Below are 25,628 nucleotides of genomic sequence, written 5' to 3' on the forward strand. Positions count from 1 at the left end.
CCCTCTGATGTTCCTGTATGCAGCATGACTCCAGCAAGTGCTCTATTACCATTACCATGGATGGATGTCGTGACTTTTCAAAGCCCTCTTACCAGCACTCTGCTTAGAACCCACCGGTGGCTTCTCATTTCTCCTGTAGTCAGTATCAGAAAACTGTCTCCAAGGTCCTATCTCACGCAGCACCGTGCCTTCTCAGCCTGCGCTTTGCTCCTGGCCCTACCTTGCCCTATACCCAGCGGTTTCTGTCTCCAGCAGGCCTCCAGGTCCCTGGTCTGTGTGTCTATCTATTCTCCTAGCTCTGTGCCCTTCCTCAACTATTTGCAACCCAGACCTCCCCTTCCTCTTTAGCTATTGTTCAAGGGCTTCCTCGCTCCTTGCAAAGGTGCTCCCATGTCAACAAGGGTGCTCCCATGTTGAGCCTCCACCTTTTACCTTTCTCCTCCTTAGACTTAGATGCTTATAATATAGTTCTGTCTCCTCCCAAGGCTTGACCAAGCCTGCGTGCTTCCCTTTCTCAGCATGCAACAGTGAAGGGCACAAAGAGAGGAGGGATGTGGACACATATATGATACTGAAACCCACGTTCTCTGCAGGCTGGAGAGAGCAGGTCTGGCTATTGATAGTGTTTATTTCTTCTCGTGGCATCTCTTCAGCCTTTCAGCTACTTTCCAGATGTGTCAGCTGTGAGGTGTATTGGAGAAGCACTGTTCCAGGGCAGTGAGAGGCCTGTCCCTGCCTCTCTCTGAACAGTCCTGGCCACTGGCAGCATCTGAGTTGGGGGCAGGTGATCTAAGATATTTATCCAATCAGAGCTGGAGACTGCAGAGCCAGTCTGCTCTGTGGGGGTCAGTGATGTCCAGTGGCTCCATTAAAACCTCTTCACAAAACCAGCAATGGCTATGTGTTCTTTCTACAGCAAAAGGTTGGGGAGCTTCTGGTCTTCTGTGTTTGCAATTTCCCCCTTTCTTGACAAAGTGGTTTGGGCAAGGTGTGCAGCTGGTTGGCATGGCAGGACAGGGTTCAGTCTGGCTGCATTTAAGGCTGGGGTTGTGGTCATCTTAGAAAGCTGAAGGTGCTTGGTTTTCTGGGCTCTGGTTTGCTACCACTTTTTCAGATGCCCCTTAAATATAGTAGGGATGACATTGGGGGTTTGTGACCATTCAGAAGCTTCCCCTAAGGGCTCTACACATGCTATTCCCATGTGATTCATTTAAGGGACTAAAATGTTCCCTGCTTGTGTTTTGCTCATTCCAGCATTGCTGAAGGGACCCTTCTGTGCCAAGCAAGCTGTGCCTGTAGTGTCCCAGGACAGTGTGCTCTGTCAGTCTGGGAAGGGGTAGAGATAGCCACCTGAAGCTGCTGCTCTTGACAGAGGCTTGTAAGTTCCTTTTCCCCAGGGAGAAAAAGTCAAATGAATGCATAAATGTTGGAGGATGAATATAAATTATTTAAAAGTTTGATTTAAAGATCTTTATAGAAAGTGTCACTGATATGTCCCTTGAACCCTTTACGGATGTATTATCCCTAATTCTTGGGAAGAAAGGCTTATACGCCCTTAAACAGTCACTTCATAGTCACAATGCCAACTTAGAATTATTTAGGACCACCAGAGACCATCTGAATTCCAAAAAGAGCCAGGGCTGTATGCCAATAGGCATTTGGTAGATTTTCCAAATTCAGAAATATCAGAGACTAGGGGAAACAGCATATGGATGAAATCAGCTGGGCTGTGGTAAATAAGGAGTATCTGATGTGAATCCTGTAGATGAAATAGAGCTTTGCATTGGAATACGTAATGGTGTCACAGAAACCATTTTCATTCATAAAACCACCGAATGCTATCATGTTAGCCCAGAAACATGTCTACCTTACCTAGCCATCAGTGATGTCTATGGTATCTGGCGTGGCTTAGTTAGTGCATCTGTATCAGGGGCTGATAAACTAGGATGACTAACCAATATGGCCTGCTGCCGTTTGGTACGTTAAATCAAGCTGTACTGGCACTTAGCTGTCCATTCACCTGGGCATTAGCTGCCTTTGTGCTTCTGCCACAGAACTGAGTAAATGGCCTGCAAATCTCCCAGAGGCTTACCATCTGGTCCTTTCTAGACCTGGTGACTGATCTCTGTAAACAGCACAGCTCCAAAAGACAAATACACTGTGTTTCTTCTACATGCTCCTGACACAGCACTCAAGAACCTCCCTGAATGGGGATGTGATGATTTGAACATGCTTGGCCCAGGGAGTGGCACTATTGGGAGGTGTGGCCTTGTTGGAGTAGGTGTGGCCTTGTTGGAGGAAGTGTGTCATTGTGGGAATGGGCTTAGCAAGCTTCCTCCTAGCTGCCTGAGGATGCCAGTTTTCTCCTGGTTACCTTCAGGAACAAGATATAGAACTTTCAGCTCCTCTAGTGCCGTGCCTACCTAGATGCCCACCATGATGATAATAGTCTGAACCTCTAAACCTGTAAGCCAGCTCAAATTAAATGTTTTCCTTTATAAGAGTTGCTTTGATCATGGTGTCTCTTCCCAGCAATGGATACCCTAACTAACACAGGGGGTGTCCAGGGGGAGATGATGAGGGGCTATCTTGGAAACCCAACAGCCAACCCTTGCCGTGCTCACCATGAAGCCTTAGTGTTTTAAGAAGGGCTGTTTCTCTATGAACTAGGGCGCCTTCAACACGATGTTTCCTCTTTCTTTGTCCTTCTAAATGCCTCGACTTGAGGTTTTCTGAAATATGGCAACAAGTCTGAGACTTCATACACTCTAACCATAAAAAATGTAGGCAGTGATTTTGGTCTTACATGGAGTGATGAAAGGGTCCAAGTCTAGAGCACGTCAACTTTCTGTCAGTAGCTCTGACACAGTAGAGTGAGTGTCCCCATTGCCAGCACTGAAACAGCAGAGTGTCCCCACTGTGTGTTTGGATAGGGGCAACTCTAAAAGAAAACCTTTGACAACATCTACAGGCCAAGTGAGTTACTTCTTTCATGTGCAGAGATGATTGACTCCATGTGTCCTCTCAGCTTGGTCCTATAAAGAAAACAGGTAGCAGATGAACACATGTCTTCTGTATTCTGTCACTCTTCCTGGGCTTCCAGACAGGCAAAAGATTCCAAATGCCACCTGAGCCGGAACAGACAGCTGCCGCAAGGTGCTGCCAGAGTGTCATTCGGCTGTGGCAGACCTCAGCTTGCTCCTTAGCCGACATCTTGGCATGAGTGCATTTGGGCCATGCTTGTTGTAGTAGTAGTGACTTTGCTGTCTGTACCTCATGTCGCATAGTAATCATCTCTCTGTAAGCAAGCCTTCTGTCCTATCCTCTTGGGAAGGGGTCGTTTTCTACACAGCCTGAGGTTTCTCTCCTCAGCTCCACTTAAAAGAGAGATGCTTATGTGTGTTGGCCACAGAAAAAGGAAACAGCAACACTAGGAATGGTGGCAAATTCCCTGGTCTAAGAGGCAGTGCCACTCTTTGAAACTGAGTTTGCCTCTCAATAGATTTTACCCCTTCTTGCTACCCTGCTCCCCCGAGTGACCCAGGATACGCCTGGATCCTCAGTCCATAGTGATATCCAAGGCAGGACCACAGCTCCATGATGCATTCCTTTGTCAGACTCAGGGCTCACAGTTGACTTAGTTCCAAACTGTTGATGTGATTGTTGGCTTATTCCATGTGGCACGTCTGTCCCTCTGAGAAAATATTCAGATTACATGCCATTCTCAAAGGTGCTGTGTGATTTGTCCAATATGGATGGACTGTCTCCTTTTCAGGGGAGAACACAAAGACCATTTCTTCTATTTCATGTACTAACATACCCAAAACGCCCACTAATAAGAATTGTGCAGCCTAATGATGTCTTCCTGATCATCGCCTAGCCAGGAAATGGCACGATACCAAAGCTGGGTACCTCCACTCACCGTCACCTTCCTCCTCACACCTGCTAAGGATGGGTGAAAGGTGTTTACTCTTGAACTTAAGATAAATAGAATCGAGCAGAGTTTAATCTTTTTGTTCAATCTGTTCTCAGTGTCATATTTATGAAATACACATCAGGTTTTTTTTTAAATAGGGTTTGTTGATTTTCATTGTTTAGTGGGTCTGTGAGTTATTCTTTCAAAGGTAGACTTGAGTTTAGGGCAGTTTTAGGTTCGTAAGAAAAGGGAGCAAACACAAAGATTTCCTGCATATCACATCCCTCCCCTGCTACCTCCTCTATTATCAGTAAAGCCCTGGGGTGTGGTACATTTTTACCACCCCTGAGCCTGTCTTGACAGTTTCAGCTGGTCACCACTGTTTCTATAGGAATTTAGTCTTTTTGTCGGGCAAATGTAACACATGTACACTATGACTCATCATGTTTTTACTGTCTTAAAATCTGTGTGCCCCGCTTTTTAAAAAAAAATCCCTCCCCTTCTTTGCAGCCACGGAACTTTTCTCATCTTCGTGGCTATCCTCTGATTTCTGGTGTGGTTCTAACACCACAACCTGCTTCCCTTTCCTATGGCTTCTTTCACTTAGAAATGTGTGTTTGTCTTTCCATGGCTTGGTAGCTCCACTGTTTTTAAATTAAAACGCATTCGTGGAGAATTTCGCATTTGTATCTGGTGAAATATAATCATAGCCACTCCTGTTTCTCCTCCTGAATCCCCCCAAACTTCACATCTTCTCATTTCTGTTTTATGATCCACTGAAGCCGATTCATGCTGCCCACGGTACAAAGATGTGAGGCCATCCATTGGGGTGAGAGCAACAGACCAGTGGCTACACCCCAAAGAAGAAGAATATTCCCTCTGCCAGGAGCTGTCAATCGCTATCCAATTAGGGTCGTGGCCTCTCTGGTTACTCCCTACCCATGTGGGAATTTGGCTGGCCGAATGTTGTGCAGACAGCCACAGCTGTCAGGAGCTGAGGCATGCAGTAGCCCTACCATGACCCAGAGGCAGCATTCTACTGCTTTCCTTGACATCCTCCAGCTTCTTTCTGTGTTGTCTTCTGCCAAGTTCCCTGAGCTTTGGAGGTGGTGGTAGGGAGTGTTGAAAGTTCACATAGATGTTCCACATGGGACCGTGTGTCAGTTAGGCTTTTATTCCCTGTGATGAAACATCATGACCAAAGGCAAGCTGGGGAGGAAAGGGTTTACTTGGCTTATACTTCCATATTGCTGTTCACTACCAACGGAAGTCAGGACAGGAACTCAAGCAGGGCAGGAACCTGGAGGCAGGAAGTGATGCAGAGCCCACGGAGGGGTGTTGCTTACTGACTTGCTTCCCATGGGCTGCTCAGTCTGATTTATTATAGAATCCAGGACCACCAGCCCAAGGATGGTGCCACCCACAATGGGCTGGGTCTTCCCACACTGATCACTAAATGAGAAAATACCTTACAGCTAGGTCTTATTGAGTCATTTTTCTCAGTTGAGGTTCTCTTTTCAGATAACTCTAGTTAGAGTCAAGTTGATATCCACTGGAGGCCTTCACTTTTCTAAAGAGAAATGGGGGTAGTGTGGATGGGGTGGGGAGAGAAAGGGAGGTACAGGGGAGGGACTGGGAGGAGAGGAGGGAGGAGAAATTGCACTTGGAATGCAAAATTAAAAAAATAAATTTATAAATACTGAACAAACAAAAAAGAAAAGTTTTAGAATGCTGTAAGAAGTTATGTGACTTAATGTTGACAGTAGTGGGTTCTCTCCTAAGATCCACGAGCTCACTAGATGTGAGGATGAATCTAGAAGTCTAGTACCAGACATAATGGCCTTGCTGAATGGACCTTAGAGCCAGTTAGAGAACTGTTGGCTACGTTCAAGATATGGGCGGCATGACTGAGTCTTTAGGTACAACTTACCATGCCAGCAAGTGTTACAGCTCATACGAGTCCTGCAGGTATAGTTGGACTATCGATCGCTTTCCTCTCTTAGCTGCTTCCGTGGGACTTTGTGGTATGGGAGCTAAACCACAGGTTAGATTCAGCTCAAATCTTCTGCGTCCTGGTTCTCAAGTACAGGGTGTCTTCAGCAATAGGGATTCACCTTCAGCCTCTGAGCGGCAGCCAAGGGCAAGAGCCTGTAATGCTGTGGTGGGAGTCATTTACACTACCCTGACCAATAACTCGAATGGAGGGTTCTCATGCTCGGTACTGGGGTTTTGTTTATGTGGCGAGCACTGTATGTATATCCATATGCATGCACATATACTGCTGTGTGTTGCGCATAATTTTAGGTAAATATAAAAAGATATGATTCTCTCTCCTTCTGTCTTGACTTCCCTCCCACCTGCCTGGCTAGAAATCCCTACCCACTTTTTCCTTTGTATCGTCTGTATCTCGCTATTTCCCTCTTTGGTCTCCTCCATGGTCCCTCCTGGTTTCTATGGTTACTACTGGTTATATACTCACAACTCAAGATTTGGAGCAAGGATCCTCAAATGAGAGAGAATATGCAATGTTTGTCTCTCTTGGTCTTGTTGACCTCACATTATAAGATTTTCCAGTTACATCTGCTTACTTTGATGTCCACATGCAGGAAATGAAATTAGACGCAGAGCTAGTGCCCTGCAGAAAAATTAACTCCACGTGGATCAAAGACCTAAATGTGAATGAAACCTGAAAGATAAAACTGATGGAAGAAAACATGGGCAGTACCCTACAAGATCCAGGGTATGATGCACTTTTTAAATAGGACTCTATTTGCCCAGGAATTAAGACCAACAATTTGTTCATGTCTCTCCAGTGTAGTATCACACACAAAAAAATTCCCTTCTTAACACCTGAAGACTCTGTTCTCTAAAGTAGCTTTGAAATGAATGTTAGCTTGTTTTATTTTTCTTTTTTCTTGTTTTTATTTTTCAGTTATTTTGACCTATTTGTATGTTTATAATCAAAATGTTTCCTGTAGGTAGCACTTGGTTGAGTCTTACTTTTGACCCATTCTGGCTACCTCTATTCCTTTGTATACTAGTGTTATTGACGTTCAGAGTGCTTAGCGATAGGGTTGGATAAAATTCTACTGTGTTTGTTGAACTTTGCTATTTATCAGTTTTCCTTTATGCACTTTAAAGCTATTGAAAACATGCATTTTGATTGCCTCTGTCCACCCTCTCCCGTTCCTCTCATACCCTCATTACCACCCTCCCTCCCAACTCAATGCGTTCCTTTGTTCTAAAGCCACTGACTTCATTTGGCATGTCCAGCATATGCATGGTATAGCACTATCAACTGAAGCATCCCTGATGCTCTGTCTCCTCCAGGCAGTCATCAGTTATCAATAGCTGCTCAGGTAGAGCCCGGTGTTTGTGAGCCCCACTCCCATCCACGCTGGAATTTTGATCCTGTGCAAGTCTTTTGCATATAATCACATGGGTCCCCTGTCACATCCAGAAAACACCGTTTTCACGGCAAGTTTTCACTGTCTGTATCTCTTAAATCTTTCTCCCCGATTTTCTGTGAAGGATCCCTGAACTTTGCAGGGAGACAGTGTGTTATAGATGTTCCATTCAGTTCTCTGTGCTGAATCCATCGCATTCTCTCCATATTGACCAGTTTGGGTCTCTATATTAAGGAAGGCACTGCTGAGTCATTTTAACAGAATAATCGTCTGAGGCTCTCCTCTAGGACCTGTGACCTACCAAAGCGCAGGATCTTGGCCAGCATGAGTTTCATCATAGGGAGTAGCCTCAAAGTCACCAGAGAGGAGTAGGTTGCTTCCAAGATAATTGTGACACTCGCATGCCAGTGTACCTTGCAGGCGTTAACACTTGTAAGATCACTGATCACTTTTCCCCCTTGTAGCACGCATTGCAGTCTCCAGCCCTGTGAAAGCTGGCAGTAGAGGTGGAGCTACTTACTAGGTCAGTACCAACTCACCTCCGCCTTCCCAGATGACTCCTCTGCCCGCTTCCGCTATCTTTTTCTTTTGGTGAAGCTTATAGGAATGAGCTTAAGAGGCCATTTTCCTCCTTTTATACCTGACCAAGTCTATTTTTTTGGTTATTGTTTTCAGTGGCTGCCTTAGAGATTGCACTGTATATGTACAACTAATCTAAATCCACTTTTAAATAGTGATACACTGCTTTGTGGGTAGTGCGCAGGGCATTATAATAATAAAAACTTTATCCTTTTTATCCCCATATCCTTGATGACATGCGCTCTTTCCACATAGGCGTGCATACCTGCGGAAACACACATGCAAGCAGGAATAATTAAATACATTATTTTTATTGCACATCAGCTAACCTTCTTGTTACTGTAACCAAACATCTGACAAGAAGCACCTTGAAGGAGGAAGGATTCATCTTGGCTCAGAGCTCAAAGGAATAGAGTCCATTGTAGCAGAGAAAGCAGTCGAACACAAGGTGGCTGGTCACATCTCACCTCAGGAAGCAGAGGGAAGACACAAGGGATCTACTTCTTCCAGAAACTCTGTCACAGCCTCCAAAACAGTGTCACTGGCCCTGGACCAAGTACACAGACACACAATGTGGGAGGCATTGGCGTTCAGACCACATCTTATTTTGAACAAACTAATTGGTCAGATTAATTAAGAACAAGGAACATGGAGTCTTTATGTCACTGTTCTTTCTGACTCTCTGCCTTTATCCAGAGTTGTGTCAGGCCTTGGTTAAATAATCTCTTCTCAGAAAAATCTACAGAATACTAATTCCTGCAGGCTTTGTTGTCTAAGTAATTTTTATCTTTTATTTTAAAAGATAATTTCAAATTCTATAGAATTTCTTCTTCTTCTTCTTCTTCTTCTTCTTCTTCTTCTTCTTCTTCTTCCTCTTCTCTCTGTCTGTGTGTGTGTGTGTGTGTGTGTGTGTGTGTATGAGTGCGCATGCACACCTCTGTGTGTCTCTTGCTCTCTCATTCTCTTACTTCTTGCATGTTTTGAAAAAATCCAGTGTTATACTTTTACATTATTTTGTTTTACAAATACCCCAAGCTTTTTGGATTCTTTCTTTATCTTTTACTTTCAATAGTTTGACATTGTATGCTGATGTACAGCTTTATGGAACGCATCTGACTTGGTTTCGTATCTGACATTTAAGTTGAGACGCTCTCACTGATTAGTATTTCTGTCTGCTGGTCTCGTTGTTGGTATATTAGTCGGTCCAAAGTTCTTGGGCATGCTAGTTTTCCTTGTCTTCGGTTTGGTTCCGGTTTTCGAGTTCTGGAGGTTTTTATGGACAGACTCCTGGAGCTCAGCAGTTCTTACCCACGCCCCTTCATGTGCCTCTCCGAGGCGGTGTTCACTGCTGTCACTTTGGTTTTGAGAGCTGCCGCCATTTCTATTCTGGTTCTTCCTTTTATGGCTCTTACTGTGTTTACACTGCCCATCTGTTCTTGCATGCTGTTTGCGTTACCTGTGCGACTTAGCAGCTTCCTAAGGCTTGTTGTAACCCCCAGTCTGCGGACTCCCATCAGCTGCCGTCTCTGAAGCTTGGTCTGGTGCTTAGTTTTCAAGCAGCGTTTGATTTCTGTTTTGATTTTCATTGTCTTTTTATGTGCCTTGACATTTTCTCACAATAGATAGACATATCGGGCTCCAGAAAAAGAATGACCATAAGTATCCCTAGTGATGTGGCGGGGAAGAGGAAGAGAAGATGCAGGCTGGGACTGGGACGGAGTCTTCATGAGATAGAAATTCTGGCTGTGATGCTTGTGCAGTTATCCGCTCTTCCTTCCTGGTAGTTAGGCCAAAAGGTCAAGAGGGAGGTAGAAAAGGCTAGCAATAGGTCTATTGTATAATCTAGCAATACCATTCTTGAGCATATGCCTACAAGACTTCCTGTCAAACTACAGAGAGACCTGCTCATCTGTGTTTGTTGTTGCTGTATTCACAGTAACCAGGCAGTAGAAACAGCCTAGATGTCCATCAACTAGTGAATGGATAATGAAATTACTCATCTGTTAAGAAAAACGAAATTATGAAATTCATAGATAAATGGATGGAGCTGAAACCGTTATGAGGGAGGCAACCTAGACCCAGTAAGACAAATGTCCTGTGGCTTTCGCTCATTTGTGGACGTCAGCTTTGAATCTTCCTATATGTGTGTTTCCTTTGGAACGCCTGTTGAGTTTAGAAAATGAATAAGGGGCCATGGAAGGGGCTTTCAAAGGAGATAAATATAATCGTATCAGGGTAAAGGGGGCAAACAGAACACGGAGGGTTAAATGGGGTGGTAAGGGGAGGGCACGGTGAAGGAGAGAGTAAGAGGGGGTGACTAACATCAAAGACCTTCAAAAGCATTATATGGAAACCTTCTACTGAAGAAGCTCCCAACAGTGTGTACACAAGCACACATGTTCCCGAGAGGCTCTGCCAGAGCCTGACAAATACAAAGGCCGATGCTCGAAGCCAACCATTGGACTGAGCGTGGGGTCCCCAATGGAGGAGAAAGGACTGAAGGAGCTGAGGGGGTTTGCAACCCAATGGGGGAAGCAACAGTGTCAACCAGCCAGACCCCTTGGAGCACCCAGGGACTGGACCACCAACCAAAGAATACACACGGAGGGACCCATGGCTCTGGCCGTGTATGTGGCAGTGGGTGGCCTTGTTGGACATCAGTGGGAGGAGCAGTCCTCGGGCCTGTGGAGGTTCGATGCCCCAGTGTAGAGGAATGCCAGACAGGAAGGCAAGAGTGGGTGGAGGAGTGGGGAAGCACCTTCATAGAAGTGGGGGAGGGAGGAATGGGATAGGGGTCTTCCTCCGGAGGGGAGACCTGGAAAGGGGATAATATTTGAAATGTAAATTTTAAAAATATCTAATAAAAGAACAAAATAAGAGTTGTCCTATAGGGGGCAGCAATGCACATATCACACAGGCTAACAAAAATATCGTGCTATAAATCGGTCACCTCTTCAGGAGGTTCTGGCTCCTGAGGTCCCATAGAGTCCCCAGATATTTCAGGCTACTGCTCATGCTCTTGGTTACCCCCAGAATTTGACAGTAAGACTCTGTTGATAAGATCATAGGTCATGGAGAAATCAGGCTGTTACTCTTCTAGAAACTTCCAGAACTGAAAGTTCCTGGAAGATGCTGGGCACATGGCTAGGAGAGTGAGGTGACCACCCATGAGCCTGAGAACCTGAATTTAGTCCCTAAAACACACATGGTGGAAAGAGAGAGCCAACTCAAGCAAGTTGTCTTCTGAGTTCTACATGTACATGTATATGCACACACACACACACCACCAACAACAACAACAAATAGGTAGGTAGATGCATAGATGGATAGACAGACAGATAGACATATAGACAGATAGCAAAGAAGAAAAAAGTAAAATTATATTTCTGGAGAGATAGCTTAATGGTTAAGTACACTAGGACCCAGGTTTAATTCCCAGTTCCCACACGGGAGCTCATAGCCTCCTATCACCACAATTCCAGGGGACCCATTGCCCTCTTTTGGCCTTAGTGAACACCGGGATACAGATAAATAGGTTTCACTGAGGCAGCCTCATGCGTGTGTCAGTGTTCTTTGCTGTTCCTCAGTGCATCTTTGCCTGTTTGCCTTCCGCCTCTCCTCCCTTGTCCTAGTCCTCCCTCAGACAGTCTTCCCTTCTGTCTCCACCACATGTGTATTTCACCACTTGTCCCTCCCTCCCTCCCTCCCTCCCTCCCTCCCTCCCTCCCTCCCTTCCTTCCCTCAAACATCATTCTCTTCTCTTACATTTCTCTCCTCACACTGCCTGCCGTGTGTTACATCTGGATTCTGCACATAGGAAGCATGTCTGTTTCTTCATCCATTCATCCGCTGGTGGGTATCTGGGTTCTTATGAGCATGCAGCAGGCAGTCAGTGTGGGTCTGCAAGTATCTCAACGTTGTGTTGACTTAGAATCCTTTGGGCACGTGCCCAGGGTAGTGTGCCTGGCTTGTGTGGTGCTTCTATTGGAGGAACCTTCACATTAATTTTCATAGTGGCTATAATAAGGTTTATATCCGATCGGCCACGACCAATGACTTCTTCCCCACCTCCCACCCAGCAGTTGTTACTGTCTTACTTCTTGATAACATCCACCTGACTGGGACAACTGAGGCGGGGCGGGGGGGGGTGTTGGTGACTCTGAAGGCAGTTTGAGTTATTGCCTCCGTGATGGCTAAGGATAACATTCTTGTTTTTCTTTAACTATTTATGGGCTGGGGGGGGGGTGGTTGTGGAAATGAATCTGGCAGAGGAAGAAGTGAGACAGAGAGCAAGACACCACAAGCCCCTGTGACTTCTTGAAGAGTCCTGATCCACTGTACATGGTGTCTGATCTGACATGGCTTCCCACATGCCACTGAGACAACACAAAGGACCCAAGGCCAGGGTTCTGGCTGTTTCCCATCTTCACAGAAATCTCCACAGGGGATTAGACCTTCCCCTACAGGCATGGACAGGCTCCTGGACAGTCCAGTCAGATTCTGCTAAACAACACCTGTTGTACCAGGATTTCCCCTTAAATACATAAACATATAATTGGCTAAAAAGCTATAGATAAGCCTATGCAATGAACAATAAATTTAGATCTGCACTCTACTGCTTGTCTCTGCAGTCTGAATCCTCAGGCATTGTGGGTAGGCTCCATCTCCACTTTCCCCACCAACTTCCTGTTCCCTGTTCCCACAATTGGCCATTTGTATTTCTTTTCCTTTGAGATCCTTCTGTTCCATTCATAAACATACTTAGTTGATCATATGATTTGATGTTTTGGGATTTAATGTTCTGGATTCTTATAGACTCTGGATACTAACTCCCTGTTGGATGTATAGTTGGCCAAGATTTTCCCATTGGGTAGAATTTATATTTTGTATAATCCCCTTTACAGTTCTCATGGTTGTTTTGTTACTTGAGTCTTTTCAGGAAGTCCTGCCTTATGCCTATTTCCTGAAGTGTTTTTTGTACGTTTTCCTCCAGCAGTTTCAAAGACTAGCTAGTACATTGAAATCCTTGATCCACTTTGAATGGATTTTTACTCAGGGTGAGTAGGTCCGATTTCACTCCTATGCGTGTATATTGCCCGGTTTCCAGCCCTGTTTGTTTCCTTGCTTCTTGTCAGAAAACTGAAGGTTAGAACAGAGTAAATGAGAAGTGACTGTCGTAAGTCCACAGGCTACCCCATAGTCACATGGGGAGCAGGGCTAAAGAGATCTGTTAGCAAGCCCTCAGTACACGTGTCCTCTGGAGTTGTGCCCAGCTCCCATCAGACAACTCCTCCAACTTTGATGATCACTTGAAAGTGTGTATGCCGTCCTCCACTACAGCCTTGAGTGTAGCATCTTTTCCAAAAGTCTTATGCTGCCCAACCTGACATGCCGTTCCTCTGACCTGGAGGGATGCTACAAAGCCAGTCATACTGCTTCACTCAGTCTATAGGCTTCCTGAGAAGGCAGGCAGAATAATAACTTGTGCTGTTCCATCCAGCGCCATTGGTCCCCAGCTCCTAACACATCACACTTCCTGATGGACCAGCTGGCCTTGCAGCAAATACCCACAGACAAGGGTTGTTGAAGTTTTGATGGAAAAAGTTGGACAAGATATGCTTGTGGTAGGGTTCCAAGATATTCCTTGGCCGCTAAAAGATGAACCCAGGAGAGTGTTAGTTGGGGTGGGTACTGATGGTCAGACTCTCCTGTGTGGCACCATCCTCCCTGAGTCCCTGGGGCAGCCATGCTTCTCCTAGAAGCTGATTCATAATCATCTCGCACTCCTGACTCACCGCTCTTCAGTGTTCACTTCTCCCTGTACCTCTGTCCTTTCTGCCTAGGCCTCCAGGTGCCTGTGGGTATGTCAAAATCTTTCTCACCAGTAGCCTGTGTCCCAGCTTATCTCCCTGAGACACCCACTTCTCTCCTGAGACACCTGCCTCCCTCCTGAGGCACCTGCCTCCCTCCTGAGGCACACCCATCTCCCTCCTGAGGCACCCACCTCCCTCCTGAGACACCCACTTCTCTCCTGAGACACCTGCCTCCCTCCTGAGGCACCTGCCTCCCTCCTGAGGCACACCCATCTCCCTCCTGAGGCACCCACCTCCCTCCATGTTTATCTCTGCCTCTCTCTTTGCATGTGTCTACTTCATATGCATACTTGATTGTGTCTGATATGCCAAAGGATGTAAAACAACACAAAGCTTTATTACTTACAACTCAGTATGGTTGAACTGTTATTCCTCCTCTTCTCCCTTCTCCTCATCCTCCTCCTCGTTTTCTTCTTCTTTTTCCTCTTTAATATGGAGCCAGAAACTTAAAAACATTTTATATTAGAATTTTATATTGAATGGGTGAATTTATTCTTACTTGAAGCAATTTTTATTTCATTAAATAAATATTAAGAACATTTATTTTTAAACATCGACTATACAGTAAATTGTTAAACTTTTCATTTGGGTACTATTTGTAATTATCAGATGGAGAAACATGGGAGTAGGGGGTAAAAGTGAGATTGTGGCTGAAATGGAGGGAAGGTTTGTCACGTGTCAGCGTCTGACTGATGCGATCCCCTGACACTGTTCCCCTCAGTGGTTCCGTTCTAACTGCTCTCTTGTCTCCTTTTCCCTGTGCACACATGGTGGGCTCTGGAACCTTCAGGACGAAGTTTTAACTGTGATCCGGAGAGTGGATGATAACTGGGCTGAAGGCATGCTAGGAGACAAGATCGGCATCTTCCCTCTCCTGTACGTGGAGGTAAGCTTACCGACACACCTGCACACCGTCATTGTTTGATTTACCAGAATTCGGGGCCCTGGCCTGGGGGGAGCCCCTTTTTGAAATAGATGGAGTTTTTCCCCTTCCATGTAATGCCTCCTGCATCCTGGAGGCTTCTCCTAATCTGTCCTGGTTAAGAGGATTCCTCTGGCCACTTTCAGTGGTTCCTCCCAGGCCTGGCTGTGTCTCCTCTCTTTGGGCTCAAGGATAGGACCCTCTCTCAGACACCTAGGCCCATTCCTCATTTTGTCTGAGACTTTTGAATCCCACTGTATTGCCTCTCAGCACAAAGGGTTCCTGGGAAGGCAGCGTCTCCCTGAACACCCACACAGATCCCTGGGAAACACTACTGACCACTGGCCATGACCTGACCCTCCTCCTTGCATTCTTGTTAGCTGGGCAACTCATCCAGTAAGAGTCCCTCAGCAGAGGTAACCCCAGGATAATTTGTTTGATCCTGGTTCCTTTCTATGTCTGGGTGCTACCTTAGGACAGTTACTGAGCAGAAACTGTGTGAGTCTGTCCACCCTGGGCTATTTGTTCAAAAGTATCTGCCCATCTCTGTGTGTCACCATTTGTCATTGCAAGGCCATGTGTGGTCCATGAGTAGGCCAAATGTTTTTTAACTGAGGACCACTGAGGGAATCCTATAAGCTAAGAATGCGTGTCTAATACTTTCTCAGCACTTAATTTAGCATCCACTAATGAAGACATTAGAAAATGATGGCACCTCCACTTTGTAGATGATCAGAGAGACTATAGGTTCTGGAAGGTGCTGGGCCCTGTGCTGGTGTGTGGGACATAGATGGTCTGCTTTAGGCTTTGACTTCCATTCTCTGATCCCACATGGTGTCCCACAAATACCTCAAATTTGTTCATCTTAGTGTGGAGTTCATGACTGCAGGCACAGCTGGTACTAAGAACTTGAGAGCCAGAGGAAGGGCAGGCAAGGAACATGGTCATCAGGTTGTCCCCGTGATGGACATTTGTTAGAAACATCCACAGGATTTGGCTCTTCATGGGGTAAAGTTCTAATGGCTCAGCCTGGCATTCAAGACCTTCTACAGTCTTTCTGTCAGTATTTTTTCCAGCCTCAACTCTCCCCACTCCCCAATGCCCTCCCCAAATATTCTAGATAACATTTACTTTGAATTGACTGCCCAGGAGGTCCAAGACCTGCCTTAGCAATGACAGGCAGGCCACACACACACATCGTCCCATCTCTAGGCCATAGTGTTATACCTACCGTTGCCTTTAATGACCCCTGCAGTTTTTACACACTACAGCCAGGTACCTTCCTCGGTGTATTGCTGTTTGAGATGGCTTACTGTGTGAGTGTCATATGCCATGCAGTCTTGAAATCCTAAGACTGAATGTCAAATACGTTCTCAGTATTTAACTTATCTTCCAATAGTGTAGACATTAGAAAATGATGACCAACTGCTTTGTAGATGATCAGAGAGCCTATAGGTTCTGGAAGGTGTCAGGCCCCATGCTCATGTGTGCTATATGCTGTGTTCTGTGACATGCAATGGGACACAATCCTATAAGGAAGATGAAAAGGAAAAGAGTAAGGTGGTTGAATCTCACATTTTCTGGAAAGATGTGTTCACTAACACCTGGAGGAATCCGCATCGTGAGGCTCTAAATGCAGAGAAAACGGGACGATGCCAGGAACCCACACAGCACTCATCCGAGGGGTCAGATAATCCTGATCATTTTGCAGTTATAAAGTAGCAAACTCGGGGATACATGTGTGCTTGTCCATTAGCTCCATTTTCAAATGGGTAAGTAAATAACTTTATGGGTACTCTGAAGCAGGTAAATAGCACCTCTGCTGTGTCCGCCTGTTTTGTGAACGGGGCTAAGAACAAACCAAGGAGACCGAGAGCTGGGACGCGGGTTGAAACTTAATCCCTCTGGCCTTTTGTAGGCCTCTCTAGGTTTACGAGTATATTCAAAGAGCAGATGGTTGAGCCCACCACCTCTGCTTTCCAGTAATCTGGTTTCCAGAGCAGTCCCTTTTAAATGCCTTCAAGGGGCTAGAGAGGCTGCTCAGTGATTAATAGCACTGGCTGCTCTTCCAAAAGACTTAGGTTATATTCCCAGCACCTCTATGGCAGCTCACAACCGTCTGACTCTCCAGTTATTAGGAACCCAGTGCCGCCTTCTGGCCTGTACGGGTACCAGGTGTACCTGTCTGTTCCTTGTCCCCTAATCCTAATGTTCATGAGGAAATACAATCAGTGCATTGACCTTGTACCAGTGACATGTCTTAATTTATGCAATATAATGGATCTCTTGGGAAGCCATTTTGTGTGAGACCTGATGTACAGCAACATTTGAGGGCAAGTGCCTGACTAGATCCCTGCCAACCTACCAAGAAACTCATGTCTGGCCTCGCCTTCCTATCTGTTTGGAATGTAGGCAGTAATATTGAGCCTGTGGTGCTCCTGAAATAATAGAATATACTGCAAGCTGCACTGTGTTGCTCTAGCTGTCAGGTTTACCAGACAAACCCAGGGAGAGGAAGGTTGCAGGTGTGGCTGAAGCTGATCCAACCTGTGCTCCTGAACAGCCCTACTCTGAGAAGACAGGCCCCGTCTCCATAGCTCCTTGTGTGCCATAGAACTAATCACCCTGCCACTCTCCCTGCAGCCCTCACACCCCAGCTGTCCCAGGGCTGCCTCTGTGCATTCTCTGCTCCTTTGACTGCTGCCCCAGCCCCATCCATAGCCCCAGGTCCCAGCTTTGCTAACTTGACCTTTACCCCAGCAGCATTTCTCTACCCTGTGGGTTACAATCTCTTTGGAGGTCAAACTGTCCTTTCACAGGGGGGTCACCTAAGACCATTGGAAAACACAGATATTTACAATTTATAACAGTGGCAAAATTACAGTTATGAAGTAGCAAGAAAAATGATTTGGGAGTCATGACAACATGAGGAACTGTATTGAAGGGTTGCAGCATTAGGAAGGTTGAGAACCACTGGCTAGCAGGGCTACAAACCTTGGCTTGACCGAGGGCACCTTCTTAGTCATCAGAAGACAGCTGGATAATGCACATTTATTGGAAGTCTGGGATGTAAAAAGGAGATGCTTGAGTCCTTCACCATTAGTAACCGGGAGTGACGGGGATCCAGGAGTTTGGAAAAGAATTAAGGCCAATGCTGACCAAGGCCTTCCTTCCGGGTCCTCACGCCTGGAGGGAACAGAGTGGAATTTTATAGAATGTGCTTGTGATTGATAGAAGTAAAATGCCCAGCCTAGGGGAATTCTTCCTGCCCCAGTCAAGAGTTCAGGGATGGTTTGAATGGCCCGCAGGATTGCTTTTGAAGGACGCTTGTTGTCAAGAGTCTTACCCCTGCCCTGTAGCCTGAGCACCCACCTGAAGACCCCTATCCAGCACTGTCCCTTTTTACAGGGCTCCAAAATAGTGTGGTCACAGCTCTCAGCCCAGCTGGCTAAGGCAAGTTAGGAATGTAATCGGTCACCGAAGTATGTCTCTTGTTCTTCACCTCTGCATTAGAACTGTGGCCTGGGACCAACCTTGTCACCTTTATGAGACTCTGCAACCCAAGTTTTCTGGAGGCTGGAGGTCTAGAACACCTGCCGTGCATTTCATCAGTGCTGTACTCCAGGTATTGAGAGAGACTGAGGAAGAGCCAGCTCCAGGTAGTGGCAGCATCCTCACCCCAGAGCAGATAGAAATACACAGGAGTAGGTCAGATCACACCAGACCCGACCCTTTCATCTGAGGTCACTACACCTGGGTGTTAAACAAATCCTGTTATGGCATATGGGAAACTTCTGCTACCATTTATAGATTCTGAAGAAAAAAATAATGGTAGCAAAACTAAACTCCTGATTAAGCTAAATCAATGCAATCAGTCCCAAAGTAAGTGTTACTAATGGCAACTGCCTCCTAGACGGCGGTCCTCGCACCAGCTCTAGATTGCATTGCCAGACATTTGAACCTGCCTACTGGTTTGGGTTCATCCTCTCATGAGACACAGTAGCTCATTACTTCCTCGACTCTAAAGTGGGGATGTTATTTTGAACCCCTGCCTCTAAACATAGCACTCCCACTGAGACAAAGGCGTCCTCCGCAGCTGTAACTCAGGGCATGCTCCGTGGCACTGTGATGCTCTGATATTTGCCATCTGGTGGCGCTTGTCATCTCTGTCTTTTGACTTGTTAATTTTCAGAACGTTTTCAGGGAGGAAGCCCAAGAGAGGTTGTGTGTGGGTCAGGTTTCTCCAAAGAGATGGCTATATAAATGTATGAAAGGACATTTATTAAGGAAAGGCTTGTGCAGTTACGGGAGCTGAGAAGTCAGGCAACAAACCATCTACAAGCCAGAGCTTGAGATGCTAGTGTCTCAGGCCAAATGCAAAAGGTTTTAGAGCCAGAAACACTGACTTGGTCCTTTCAGCCTTGGGCAGAAGGCCTGAGAACTGGGAGAGAGATGTTACAGAGCTAACCCAACTGTGAGGAATAACAGTTGACTGTTTTTGATCAAGTCTTTACTAGGAAATTCAGTACATTCCTAGAAATTCATTGTAAAATTATACATCATCTGGAACCCTTTATCCTCACCCACCACCCTCCCCGAAGGCTGCTGACTTCAGCCACAAATGGGGCATGGACACACTCTTGGGCGCCAAGGGTTTAAGTGAAGCTCCATGTTATAACTCACAAGGTTTGAGCTTCTGAAACCCACTTAGCCAGGCAGTCCCTGCCCACTGATGCCAAACCCAAGCCTTTCACCTGGGTAGACTCCAAATGTAGTAATTTCCTCCAGGAGACTCGAGGCTGGAAAACTGGATGCTAATTCAGGACCTTCCAAGTCTGGCATAACAGGCATAGGTCTTGGGCACATGACACATGCACTCAGCCTTAGCTAAAGAGAAGCCATAGATGCAGATAGACCAGTATTCCTGGTGTCTGGTGATCATTAGAGATGTGGACCATTGCAACAGGTGTGAACATCATCCCATTGGCAAGACACGGCCTTTGGTTCATGAAGAGTATACCCCTGTAATCCACAAGCCAGTGTGTAACTCTATGATTGCCAAGTTGTTTTAGATCTGGAAAAGGAAAAGAGTCTTATACAAGTTTTCCTCAAGAGACTAGACAAAGTGTAGAGTATGTCGCTGGGCTCAGCTGATCCCACTGCCATGGGAAGTTAGCATGCCTGCCATGTGTCTGACACTGTAAATCCCACGCCTCTCATCCTGGCTTCCGTCCTCAGAATACATGAGGCATCCAGCATCTTCTCTGAGACTCTCCCCTGTTATATCTGCAAACCAACTCCACCTGTCATCAAATCTCAGGACCGGCCCAATGAATAGATGTTCTTATCAGGACAGGTCACTCACAGGGACAGTAGTAAAAATTATGACATCTAAGAAGGTGAAGATGGGGTTATTTTTACACTTGACCTGAGCCCCCTTCATTGGTTTCTTGCCTCTGTCTTTACCCATCGTCCTCTCAGTGACTCTTAGAGTTCCCCATGGGCTATCCTGAGCTAACACCTGCCTGACTCTCAGTGCAGTGAAGGTTTCTGGCTCCCACAGCATACCTAGGCAGTACTTGTCACCTTGCTTCCCCAGGTCCAGTGATGTTTCCTCAGTCCATGCCCTTCTGAACTTGCTATATTAACACACACCTCTCCTCTTGAAACCGAGTTCCTTAGCTACATGACTTGTGAACCACCCCCCCAGCCCCCGTAACTCCTAAACAGCTACCCCATTCTGGTTATCTCCTCAGTATACACAGAGGTCAAGGACTTCTCAGTGCCTTTCCCGAATGTCATGCCTTGTCTGTACACACTCCCCGTCTGCCATCTAACCACAGAACAACACAGGATAATTGGAGATGGTGGTTTTTCTTGTTGACAGGTCACAGACTGACCTCACCCAGGCACCTCAGCTGGTGTTAGGTTCCCAAGCACAGCTTCTGTCAGGGACGATGAGGAATCCCTCTGTGGCTGGATTATCAACCCTACGATGGGTAGCCTGCAACAATCTCCTTTCTACTTTGCTGTAAGCCCATGATGACTTTGTCCCAGAATTTCAGACTTCCTCCTCGGGGACCAAATCTCTAATCAGAGATAGGCCGAGGGAGTGTCATCCACATTTTCAAAAGCAAATCTCACTGTCTACTTAGGGTACGTGACATCTTATAGGATGCTTATGCAGTTAAGCGGTTACTATAGTAGAATAAATTAGCTCACCCATCAGCTCACTCGTGTCCCCGCTGACGAGGACAGCTGCTGTTTACTCTGGCTACAGAAATCCTCAGTGTGATTCCACAGCTGTTATGAACCACGGTGCTCCTGTCACACCTTAGCTCTTCCGCTGTTTGTGCCACAGTATCTTGTGACACATTCTCTCTTCCACATCTTGTAATCATTGTTTGATTCTCTATTTGACTCCTTTTAAAAATCTGTATTGTGAGGGAGGTCATTTAATGCTTTCCTTTGTGCGTGTGACTTAACTTTGTTCAACATGATGCTATCTCATCATCCATAATGTAACAGATTTACATTTAAAGACGTTGAAACCACGCACCTGTAGACCAGGTACTAAGGAAACTGGGCCTCAAATACTTAAAAGGCCTGAAGTTTGCAGTCAGCCTGGGCAGCATAGTAAAGTTATGCTAAGTAAAATGAAGGCACACACAAAATTGAAAAATAAGTTTTCCAGACTCCACCTAGCAGGGCCAAGGGCAAGTCCTGGCTGTACAGATGAGAGCCTGTTTGCCCAGCAGAGGTGTGGTACTGAGGCTGCCATGTTTGTTGGGTAGACAGGTCAGTGGAAACAGTGTTCAGACATGGTGGTGAGGAGATATGTAGTCCTGTAGAAGGACTCCGGGAACCTCCGCAGTGACTGCCCAGCATTTCTGGCTGAGGCCAGGGGTGGAGTTAGATCAGAAAGAATGAGGTTCCTGATTTCACAGCAGGAATCAGACATTCATTACAACCTCCAAGTTGCTCTCCTGGGCCCCCATGGTTGTAGTACTTGGCAGAGGGTTTTTTACCAAGGTTAATACCCTTGCGGATAGGGAAAATACCTCATCTGTTATCTTTCAGTCATAGTTATTACTTAGTAAGTATTATACACAAGTTCATGCTGATCTTGGCACTTTCTTTTTTATTTTATTTTTTTAATCTTTTATTTATTTATTTATTTATTTACACTCCAGATTTTATTCCCCCTGTCCCATCCACCCTCCAACTCTTCTATATCCCATGCCTCCTCCCTACCCCCCTGCCTCCACAAGGATGTCCCCCGGATCTTGGCACTTTCAAGATTTCAAGTATGCATGTGCATTTGGGATGAATTCCTGTAGTTCCTCAGTTCAATCAGTTATGGCAAAATGAGAAAAGACAACTGTGTCTTCATCTTATTTCTGCTCCACTCACCCAGAGAAACTCAAATCACCTCTCTGCTGCTTTTTTGCCTTTCAAGATCTTCAAAGTGAGAGTAATTAGTGCTGTGGTTTGAAGCTATTGAGAACTATTGAGAACTAGCTTCGTGAGGGGAGGCAACGCCCAGGTTATGTCAATGACCACGTCTTCTAGATGTCTACTTTTCAGTGATATTTTTTCCTTTTTTTTTTAAAAAAAAAGTAATACTTTTACTAATCATTTGGCTATTACATAAACACATACAACATATTTTGACAATATCCACCTTTCATTCCTCCCCACAACTCCTCCATGATCCACCCCGAGTTCTCACCCAACTTCATATCCTCTCTTTTTGTTTTTCAATAACCCACCACGTCCAATTTCTATTGCCCATATATTTGTGTCTCATAGGTTTTTGGTTGTCCACTGGAGTGTAGTGAACTTACTGGGAACCACACCCTTAAAGACATGTAACCTTCCCTTCTGCAGAAGATGACAGCTGTTAATGACTCCTCAGTTAAGCTAAGTGGGAGCTCGTGAGCCCCGCCCCTCCCGTGCTGGAGTGTTGCCTGGCTTGCTCTTGTACATGGCTTGTGTAATAACTGTAGCTGCTGTGACTTCATGAGTGCAGTGGCTGTGTCACTTCCAGAAGATACTGGTTTGCTCCAGTCTTTCTCAACCTTTGACCCTTACAGTAAGCAATTCCATCTCCCTCCACTGTCCATGAGACCTGGGAAGCATGTGTGTGGTGTAGACGTCTCACATCTGGCTAAGCAATCCAAAGACACTTTGAGAGGTTTTTTTTTTTTTTTTTTTTAATTATTATTAATTCCCATTTAATCCACAAAGAAACTTCTCTGATGAGGGCTGAGAGATGGACTAACATGAGCATAGAGATATAAATTTAGAGATGAGTTTAAAAACATGTCTATTGAGCAAAATAATAGTGGTTCAATTACCTGTCATGTGCTCTTGTCTAGATGTACAGTACCAGACATTCCTCAGGATCTAGACGCAAATGCATGTTGTTGGCGTCCTCCATGATGTTCGTGCCATGTTGTACCCTAAGCATTTCTCACCCTGCTAGTCATTGCTTTCGCTCATGTAGTTCATATCTGAGTAGGATTCTTGATGACCTTCTCCTCCAACAGACTGCAGAGCGCCTTCTGGTGCTATGCAAGTGAGCTAGCAAGGAGCCAGCTCTCTACTCAGTGCTAACCTAGTTCTCCATGTCCTGTGACCAAAGTATGTGGTGTTTTCACCAATGGGATCTTAGAATCAAGCTCTGGAGGGAAATGAGAATAGTCTGTATCATTGTGAGGATCCCTGGGATGCCCATGACTTGAAGGGAGGTATCCCACACCTCAAATACATTGAGCTTTGAGCTTTGTATTTGCCAATGCGGCTTCTGGCTTCTGGGAGGAAAATTATCACCAGGGCAAGGCAACACCAATTTATATGTATATATATGTATACATATATATGTGTGTGTGTGTCATATACAAACACTATATAAAAATACATTATATATAATATATATAACTATATACATATAATTAGTAGGTTTGCATATGGCTTTTTCAAACATTTATTTTGTGCAGTGAGAGGTAGGATCTAGTTTTGTTCTTCTGCATATAGCTATCCACTTGAAACAGTACCATTTGTTGAAGATGCTATCTTTTCTGCAAAATATATATTTTTTTGACCTCTTTGCCAAAAGCAAAGAAAACAAAACACCAAGAAAACAAGCAGGTTTTTCCCTGGTTTGGGCTTCCAGGTAATACAGGATTCAGATGCCCTTCCATCTCTATGTTATAGCATAACTTGAGTACCGCTGGGGTTGTTCCTCTTGAAGGTCTGATAGAATTCTGCACTGAACCCCCGACCCTGTGCTTTTCTCAGTTGAGAGATTTAAGTTACTGCTTCTGTCCTGTCGGTTGTTACAGATACGATCATGTTGCCATACTTGGACTTTGGTAGTTATGTGCATTTAGGCATTAATTTATTGGTTTTAGATCTTCTAATTGTATGGGACACACTTTTTAATATTTATTTTTTGAAGCTAGAATACAATTACATTACTCCCTTTCCCTCCCTTTAAAACCTCCTATGTACACACTTGCTGTCTTTCAGATTCATAGCTTCTTTTTTCTTTAATTGTTGCTGTAAGTGTGTGTATCTGTGTGTCTGTCTGTGCCTGTGCCTTTGTATTCCTAAATTGATACCTAGAAAAAATGTCACTTGTTTGTGTATATTTTCAGGATTGACCACTTGGTATTTGATAGCCAATTGTGGGGACTCTTCCCTGAGGAAGACTGTTTCTCCACTCTCAGCATTCCTTAGTTGCCTGTAGCTCTTGTGTAGAGCTGATCCTGTGTGGCCTCCCCCTCCCCCTCCCCCTCCCCCTCACCTCTCCTCCTCACCCATCCCCCTTATCCACATTAGCGTGTCCTCAGTGTTCAACTCACTTTGGGGCAGTCATGTTGGTAAGACTTTATGCATGTGGCTTCTGACATTTATAGGAGATGTAATTTCAGAATAAACTCCTCGTTTCTCTAGGTCTTACAATCTTTCTGTCTCCTATCTGCAATGATCCCCGAGCCTTAGGTGCAGGAGTTGTGCCGTAGGTGTATCCATTGGCGCTGGGATCCATGACTCTGCATTATAATTGGCTACAGTTTTTTTGTAGTGTTCTCCATCTGTTCCAAAGACGTTTCTTTGAGGAAGGATGAGAATTATACTTATCTGTGCATTTAAGGATAAATATTTAGAATGTAGTTAGCGATTATGCTGGTTTAGAAAAGCAATGGTTCCCCTCCAAGGTCCATACCTGCACTAGACCTAGGTAGTAGTTGGCTAGGTCTCCAGTACTAGCCGTGATTTCCCTCTTGGTGAGTAGGTCTTAAGCCCAGATTGAGAGCTCTTGGTTGCTCCTAAGGTATAGGGCCCATCTTGCACCCTCAGGCCTTTCATGCCATGCTGGTCGTTGTTGTGATTCATCGGCATCCATAGCTGGGTAGCAGTGTTGGTTGTCTCGCTCCTTTAGAAGTTTTCTGGCAACTTATGATTCCATAACAGCTAGTCCTCAGTTCAGGGACTCTAGGTCTTTTTTCTTTTTTTAATGTTTTTCTGCATTTAGGATGATATTGGCAGTGGGTCTCACATATATATACCTTTTACTATATTGAGGTATTTTCCCTCTAGTCTCTAATTTCTCTAGGACTCAGGAAGGCATGTTGGATTTTTGTCAGAGGCTTTTTTCTGCATCTTTTGGGATGATTTTGGTCGTTAACTCCATGTGTGTGATTTTATTACATGTACTGACTTGTGTATGTTGAATCGTCTCTATATGTCAGGGGTAAAGCCAATTTTTTTTCATGCTGGGTATTCTCCTTTAAGTATGGGTGTATTCTGTCTGCAAAATTTAGTTAGCAATTTTATATCTATGTTCATCAGGGATTTTGACCTATGGTTTTCTTTTTTGTTCTGTCTTTTGTGATATTTGTGCTAGAGACATTCTGGCTTCAGAG

The 25,628-nt window shown here is 45.2% G+C and overlaps 1 protein-coding gene across 1 annotated transcript in view; it reads left to right on the forward strand.

The window, feature by feature from the left end:
• The window catches only part of Sh3rf3 (SH3 domain containing ring finger 3), a 310,035-nt gene that overhangs the window by 175,731 nt on the left and 108,676 nt on the right, over positions 1–25,628 (forward strand). Inside the window, exon 3 of the mRNA XM_034523766.2 lies at positions 14,566–14,661. Within this exon, the coding sequence (XP_034379657.1) occupies positions 14,566–14,661 (96 nt within the window). The remainder of the gene's footprint in view (positions 1–14,565; positions 14,662–25,628) is intronic.

This window comes from Arvicanthis niloticus, chromosome 20 (assembly GCF_011762505.2).
Source record: "Arvicanthis niloticus isolate mArvNil1 chromosome 20, mArvNil1.pat.X, whole genome shotgun sequence".
NCBI classification, from domain to species: Eukaryota; Metazoa; Chordata; class Mammalia; order Rodentia; family Muridae; genus Arvicanthis; species Arvicanthis niloticus.